The sequence below is a fragment of the Aptenodytes patagonicus genome, chromosome 7 (genome assembly GCF_965638725.1).
Source record: "Aptenodytes patagonicus chromosome 7, bAptPat1.pri.cur, whole genome shotgun sequence".
Classification (NCBI taxonomy): Eukaryota; Metazoa; Chordata; class Aves; order Sphenisciformes; family Spheniscidae; genus Aptenodytes; species Aptenodytes patagonicus.
The window spans coordinates 60,723,265-60,731,061 of NC_134955.1; the positions used below are offsets into that span (position 1 = coordinate 60,723,265).

General features: G+C 39.7%; 1 protein-coding gene across 1 annotated transcript in view; it reads left to right on the forward strand.

The window, feature by feature from the left end:
- The window catches only part of DYNC1H1 (dynein cytoplasmic 1 heavy chain 1), a 49,768-nt gene extending 45,075 nt beyond the window's left edge, over positions 1–4,693 (forward strand). The window contains exons 72-78 of the mRNA XM_076345471.1: positions 140–243; positions 634–845; positions 1,717–1,870; positions 2,625–2,767; positions 3,197–3,365; positions 3,730–3,857; positions 4,306–4,693. Of these exons, the coding sequence (XP_076201586.1) occupies positions 140–243; positions 634–845; positions 1,717–1,870; positions 2,625–2,767; positions 3,197–3,365; positions 3,730–3,857; positions 4,306–4,434 (1,039 nt within the window). The 3' untranslated portion in view covers positions 4,435–4,693. The remainder of the gene's footprint in view (positions 1–139; positions 244–633; positions 846–1,716; positions 1,871–2,624; positions 2,768–3,196; positions 3,366–3,729; positions 3,858–4,305) is intronic.
- The last annotated feature ends 3,104 nt before the right edge of the window (positions 4,694–7,797 follow it).

A 7,797-nucleotide genomic window follows, 5' to 3' on the forward strand; every position in this document is an offset into this window, starting at 1 on the left:
AACAAAAACCACCAAACCCAGCCTAACCTGTATCTCTGTGCTGGAATGTAGCTGTGTAAATGTTTGTCTCAGGCAAAGAATTACCTTGCCATTCTAATAAGGGAAGCCTTCTAATGAATATTAAAACTCTGACGTGCAGGCGTGAAGAATTTGTCCAGTGGGTTGAGATGCTGCCAGATACACAAACGCCGTCATGGCTGGGCCTGCCAAATAATGCGGAGAAAGTTCTTCTCACCACACAAGGTAAAATCAGAACTTTAACAATGTCTCGCATAGATTACTAGGCCAACATTTTAACTAAAAAGCAGAAGTGAAATATAAATCCTGCTGAAGAGTTGATAGCTTTCCCCTCCTCCCTCAACATAGTTCATTTAACTTCTGCAAGGTAAAACACTCAAGCAGTCCAAAAACTGACAGGAAGCTTGTGAATTAAACATTCAGCCTTCCAGATGTCAAGCTCCCATCTTGATTCTGGAAAGCTTTATTGTGAGCTCTGGAGCCACCTACAGCTAAGCAGTTCTGTATCTTAGGTCGAGACTAGGGAAAAAGAGAAGTCCTAGTTCTTGCATGTAGTAAAATGTTTTCATCCTGATGCCACTGCTTCTCTGACTAACAGCATATCTTCTGGTTTAGGCATAGATATGATCAGTAAAATGCTGAAAATGCAGATGCTAGAGGATGAGGATGATCTAGCTTATGCAGAAACTGAGAAGAAAACAAGAACTGATTCTACGTCAGATGGTCGCCCAGCCTGGATGAGAACACTGCATACCACAGCCTCTAACTGGCTTCACCTTATCCCACAAACTCTAAACCATCTGAAGCGAACTGTGGAGAACATTAAGGTAAGAACTAAGTTTTGTCTAACATGGGTATAAGAAGTGCACAAGTTCTGGTATATTGGAACAAGTGCGTTGTGATTTGCAAGTACTGATTAAACTGTTGGGGGGACAATGGAACCTGTATCGATGCTGATTCTGACTGCCATAGCTATGTAATGCCCCGCTGGGTTTCTTGAAATGCTCTTAAAAGTTGGTTTATGTATTCTGGGCATTATTTGAAGAAACACAGTGGCAAACTGTCTATCGAGGGTACCATTTCTGAAGCTTCTCTGTGATTAGGTAGCAAGAAACAAGTGCTTCCCGTTGTATTTGTAGCACACTGACTGCTACTTACGATATTGCCTTTAGAGCCAGTGCACATTAATTACTGCTAAAATTTAGTGATGGTTAGTGAGGGGAGATACAGCAGCAGCTTCTGCTAACTGGCAACAGAAATTGGAAGAGCTGGAGAAAACTTTTGTGATCTGGACAGTAGTATCCTAAGCTCTAACTCAGGAATAAGCTCCCCAGTTGAATATGCCCATGATTGCCTAACTGCTTCTAAAGACTTACTCTGGGATAGTAGGTGAAAACCTTTTGTTGCTGATTAAAAGAAATCCAGAGTTGATTGGAAGGAGCTGCAGCAGGCAGTCTGCATTAATTGTTCAACTAAGACTTCTACTTTCTTGCTTCTCCAAGGGAAGGAGATTGTCGGTTGTAAAACAGTCTCTGCAGTCACTTTCTGCACCATAGACTGCATCTTCCTGTTTAATGCTTGTAGTCACAGTGTCACTGGTCAGTCCATCCAGGATTTGAGGGTTGCTTTTTGTAGCAGTTCTCCAGCAAGAATCCTGAACTTTGATCTGCAACTTACTTTCAATGTTTTGACAATCAGGATCCTTTGTTCCGATTCTTTGAGAGAGAGGTGAAAATGGGAGCTAAGCTGCTTCAGGATGTTCGTCAGGACCTTGCAGATGTGGTTCAAGTGTGTGAAGGAAAAAAGAAACAAACCAACTATTTGCGTACACTTATAAATGAACTGGTGAAAGGTATGGTAATTCAAATTAGCATCTCCCAGTGCTCTCTCTGCCTCTTGCACTCTGTAAGTTGGAGGCTATTATTCTCATCAGCTTAAAAAAAAAAAAAAAAAAAAGGCAGGAAAATTGGGACTGACTTTACCAATTGGTTTGGTGGTTTGGGATTTCAAGTTGACATAGCTAATATTAGGCTTTTTTGTACAGTTTATATCAGCAGCTTAATTTCTGAGCTGAAGTCTTTCTCAATTCTTTCAGTCTCTGAATTGTGGTGGAACAAAGTTATTTATACCACAAAGTGAGTAATATTGCTCCTATAAAATCTCCTAGAAAATATTCAAGTTCTCTAAACTTCTGTTTCAAGATTGTACGTAAATGTGGAATTTTCGCAGACATCCTGCTTCTAGTAATACATGAAGATCTGCTGTCTGCTTTGAACAAAAGCATTTCCTAAAACACAGATACTTGACCTCTTCAAATTTTTCTAAAGGACTCAAATCTTCATGAAAACTTGAAGCAGTTACTGCAGTATATAGCTGTGTGTAACTGAAGTTGCTGTTGAAGGGTTTCTGTAACTGGATGGCATTTTTAAATACATACTAGACCTGGAGGCCATTTGCTTTCACTTACTGAGGAGCCTTTTAAGATAGAGGCTGATATCCTGGTCCAAGTCTTAAATGGCTATTGGGAGAAAAAGCAAAGTGTCAAAATAGTGTGTAATTCCAACTTGTATGCAAACAAAACTTAATTCTAATCACATTTTTCATAGGTATTTTGCCTCGTAGCTGGTCTCATTACACAGTGCCAGCTGGTATGACTGTTATTCAGTGGGTGTCTGACTTCAGTGAGCGCATTAAACAGCTGCAGAATATTTCCCAGGCAGCTGCTTCTGGTGGAGCAAAAGAACTAAAGGTATCTTGTGCTGACTTTTTCTAGAGGTTCTGTCTAATTCAGATGGAGCTGTATAACTGCTTCATGGAGTCTTCACATCAAGACCTCTAAATAGTTCCTCAGGCAAAACAACTTCAGTCAATGTTCTCCGAAATGTGCTTGTAAATACTGTTGAGTATCTCCTGATCTCAAAATGGTGGGGCTTAGCAGGCTAACTGTTCGTACAGATTAGAGGGAAACTTAGTATTTTAGAATGACAGAAGACGTAGCCTTAGAGCAAAAAGCAGTTTAGCAGTTACACAGTGTTCCAGTAGCGGCAGGAAAATTTTAATGTAAATAGATTGCTGAAGTAATACTCATGATAATCATTAATTAATTAATTAATTAATAATCATTAATTAATACTGCAGCTGATATCCTTTTTTTTCTTTTTTTTTTCCCCTCAACTAGAACATCCATGTGTGCCTTGGTGGCCTGTTTGTACCAGAGGCATATATTACTGCTACAAGACAATATGTTGCCCAAGCAAACAGTTGGTCCCTTGAAGAACTCTGTCTGGAGGTCAATGTTACAACTACACAGAATGCAGTACTGGATGCGTGCAGTTTTGGAGTGACAGGTAAGCTAATCAGAAAGAAGGACGTCCTTGCTCTAAAATACTTTCAGAAGCTTCTGGTATTAAATGGGCTGTATGAAATAAAGAAGATCATATCATTGCAAAAGTTAATACACACTTTCTGAAGTTGTTTAAAGATTAGTTTGATATTAGTTAGTAGGGAAGTAATTATGCTAATAAATCTCAAGACTAGGGTCAGTATATATTTAAGTGGTATTGGATAGTGTATCTGCTACAACCTCTTTATTTTGCGGTATGAAATACTTACCTCTCATTTAGGGGACTTAGCCCTTAAATGGTAACATAGGGAGACAATCTTTGGGTGTATGAAAGCTCTTAGAACTCTAAAGTGTATTTCAATTTACAGGCCTGAAGCTTCAGGGAGCTACATGCAGTAACAACAAGCTGTCGCTTTCAAATGCTATTTCAACTGTACTGCCCATTACACAGCTTCGCTGGATCAAGCAGACAAATGCTGATAAAAAAGCAAATGTTGTAAGTATTGATAAAAAGAATTTTAAAAAAATTCTCATAATTAGATCTACCTAGTAATTTTTTTCCTGAAGCTTTATTTGGATACTTTTATCGAGCACCACGAATCAAAATGTTCTTTTCTAATATTCTCAGTGTCAGTTGGTACCTAAATTCCGGGCTAGCAGCAAACAGACCTAGTGTTGACTAGGTCTTTCCTTTGTAGTTAGATAAGAAGAAGGAGAGGCATCCAAAAAATACTAATGCTGTTCAGGCCAAAACTTGAATTTATACCTATAAAGAAGGCTGTGCTTTAGGTGAATTTATTAGGCCTGGCTTTTTTCTCATATTTTGGGTATTGAGTTATCTGAGACTAAATTCCCATCTCATAAATACCATGCAGTGTTATAGAAACTTCTTACGCTCTTCAGCTGCCTTACATAAACTCTTCTATATTCATGTTTTTTCCCAGGTTACTTTACCAGTTTATCTGAACTTCACTCGTGCTGATCTGATTTTCACGGTTGACTTTGAAATAGCTACCAAGGAAGACCCTCGTAGCTTCTACGAACGTGGTGTTGCAGTTCTCTGCACTGAGTGAAAAGATTTGTTTTGACTGGTAATGCTGTAGTAATTGTCAGTCTTCTATGTAGTATTCACCTGTACTTTTGTAACCTGGTGAGGTTAGGTTGTCAGATGGATTTGTGTTAAGTTGACTAGAAAGAAAGGGGGCAGTGCATTGGAAAGGTGGTAGGCTAGATTTCTTCGAAGGAAAATTGGATGAGATTTTTAGACATCTATTGGTAGATGTGATATTTGATGGATCATGTAATATGAAATAAAATCTGTAGCAAAACTTTTGACTATTTCTGGAACTATAATTCTTAACGATGATTTTTTTGGTCTGGGAAAACTGTACCTACGATCTTTTCGGAGACTAACAAGTAGTAAGTCAGTATTCAAGCATATTGTTGACCTTCACACAGCTCACTCAGCAACTGGTTCAGCTAACCTCCAGTAACAATAACCTTGGAATGTAAGTCTTCAGTGCAGTAAGACACAAAGCCTGACATTATCTACTATGACATCTGATGACATTACATGAATTATTTACAATGAACTGGCTCTTGCTTGAAGTAACCTGCTTTTACCAGCTGCTGAGATGCATTCAGAAGTTAGAGTATCCTAAACAAGACCCACAGGGCTTCCTCTTTCTTAAGCTGCTTTTATGGTGAAATAAGGCTCCGGTTTCTTGTCTCATTAAGTCATGTCTCATTAAGCCTGGGAGGATGGTATTAAATGCTTAAACAAGGAGTTATAATCTTATTTCAGACTCGTGTCACCAACTGTTACCAAATTAGGGGAGCTGAGAGTTGTGCTAATTGCTTGGGTTGCTGTAATGGTTTGGGTATTTGCTTGCTTTCTCTGATCCTAAGTTCATTGGGTAAGCATTTCTGCCCTCCTGACCAACCTGTCAGAACAACTGTCCTAACAGTGGCTAATATCAAGTGTTCAAAGATGCACGTGAAGAATACAGGTGCATAGCTTTTCAATCTCAAAACGGAAATCTCAGGAGCCCCTTCCTTCCAGTGATTTCTCCTATGAAAGCAGTGACTTTCTGAACCTGCATCAACTCTAATATTTTTTCTGTGATAAGTGGTTCTACAGCACATGCCTGTGCTGGGAGGAAAATTTGTTACCTCAGCCTGCCTCACATGCTTGTTTCAGTTGATGCCTACTAATTACTAAAATAGAGAATTCTTGTTGTCTACCCTCTCCATACTGTTTTGTAGCTCCTATAGTTAATCTGCATAGGTTGAACTGTCCTGTGGTTTTATTCCCTTACAAAGAATGAATCCCAGACCAGTCCATCATGTAATCTTTGTCTGCTTCTTGTAGTTCTCATCCAATTTTGACAAACAGAGATGGAAACTACATGTATCATCCAAGATTGGTTTTAACCATAACATAATGTCCTTGTTCTGTTTCAGCTTCTATGAGTTGCTTTCTTTTCCATCACCAGAATATTAGTATCTGGAATTTATACTGTCACTTCCTCCAGGATCATTTGAAATACATCGTACAGTAAGGAAGCAGACGTCCTACCAATAGCAGTGTGCTCCAGATACCAGTTGTAGTGTGAAGTATTAGCTAAAATATGTACAAGTTCTAGCTATTAGCAGCTCAGCTGAACATGCACCTTTCAGCTACTGCTTTTTGTGCATAGCTCAGCCCCTGGGCTGTGGTACCAGCTTACAGCTGCTATAAAAATCTTCAGTTAAACCAGTTCCACCTATTTGCAAGTACTAATGAGATCAAGATGGTCTCAAATACGCATGCAGTAGCTAGAGCTTCCCAACCTATTCAGCTCTTCATATGTTAACTAACTAACTTCTGCATTAGGCCTGAATTAACAAAAGGTGCATTTTCAGTTCAGAAGTTAACCCACAGTTGGATTCTCATACTGAATAAGCAGACTTTGAATGTCTGAGTAAATATTGTCCCATGTGGCTTACCCTTCAACTTATTTCTCTCCTGATTGTTCCTGTATTTTTTTTTCCAGTGGATTATTTATTTCGGTATGCTGTGTTAAATAACTGGTTTAAGTGAAATGCTCACTAGATGAGTTTAGGGCTCTTGGCTGCAGTTTGAAGGTCAGTAGTTCAGTTTTGTTTAGCCCCAGATGAGGTGGTTGAAGACCATTCAGCAGATAGCTAGGACTTGACTTAAAAGGGTACGACTTCACAGACATGGGGCTGAAGGGCTTGGCTGCACCACAATATATTTTTGAAGCTTGTCATGAGTCAATTCTAAAGACCTGTGGCCTAGTTGTAGTACACACAAATCTATAGCTGTGAGGGTGTGTGTTTGTTTGGCTTTTTGCAGTTAACTTCACAGCTGTCCTCAAGGAGTTAAGGACCATGTTTGCTGTCAATGGCCCCAACTGCAGCATTCTTTGCTGCTGGGGCAAGTCAGAGGGCAAGCACAGGAGCCTGTGCCTTAGGGCAAAGGCTTCTGAATCGTATTGTTTCCAAGCGTGATTAAAACCACCTCTGTATCTCCAGATTGGGGATAAGGGAGAAAGCAAAGTTGCAAAGTTGCAGATGTTAGTGGAAGGGTACAAGGCTAGAAGTTAAGTAGTATTTTGAATGGCTTTCCACCTTTATGGAAGAAACTGCAAATTAAAAATCTCTGCCAGTCATACAGAATGAATGCTTTCACAAGTAGTTGGTACCAACATATTTCAAGCCATCATTATACTTTTATAGATAGTAGTTCCCCTTCCACATAAATGGACTACCCCGACTCTAAAGGTGATAAAAGAAGTTACCATACAGGAGAAGGAGATGAGAGATACGGTGTTTGCTGACTAACTGGCCTCCCATCTGTGTGCACCACTTCTGCAGCTCATAAGCGATTGGTCTCACTAAGGAAGAAGAGTGCTTTCAGCTCATGCGTTCAACTTCACATTGTAAATTCTGAACTGGCAGGTATACCTAAAACATTGTTCAAAACACGTAGGAACAGATACATTAATAGCACAAGTCAACTTCTTCCTGGTTGAAGAAAAAAAAAAAAGCTAGATTGCTTTTGCCTTTAGTTGCACTGAGTTCAACTTCATGCACTTCAGTTGTTTGTAGTCACACCTGTAAGATCATTCACCATACAGCTACAGCTACTTCCCTCCTCCCATACAGTAGGTCAGACATACGAAGAGCCAAACACTGAGATGAGGCAGGTGTGGGTAAGCTATAGCTATTGAAAACTAATTGCAACCATGCAGTCATTCTTCCTTCCCTCCTCCACAAACCCCTGCAATACCTCTTTGAAATTACACTGAAACTGAGCAGGTGCCTCCAGGTACTAGCTACAGGAGTTAGGCTGGTGCTTCAAGAGGCCCCAGGCACCGAAGTAGCACCCACTAAAGCTTAGCTGTGATTCTGCAGACATAGCTTAGCTAGTT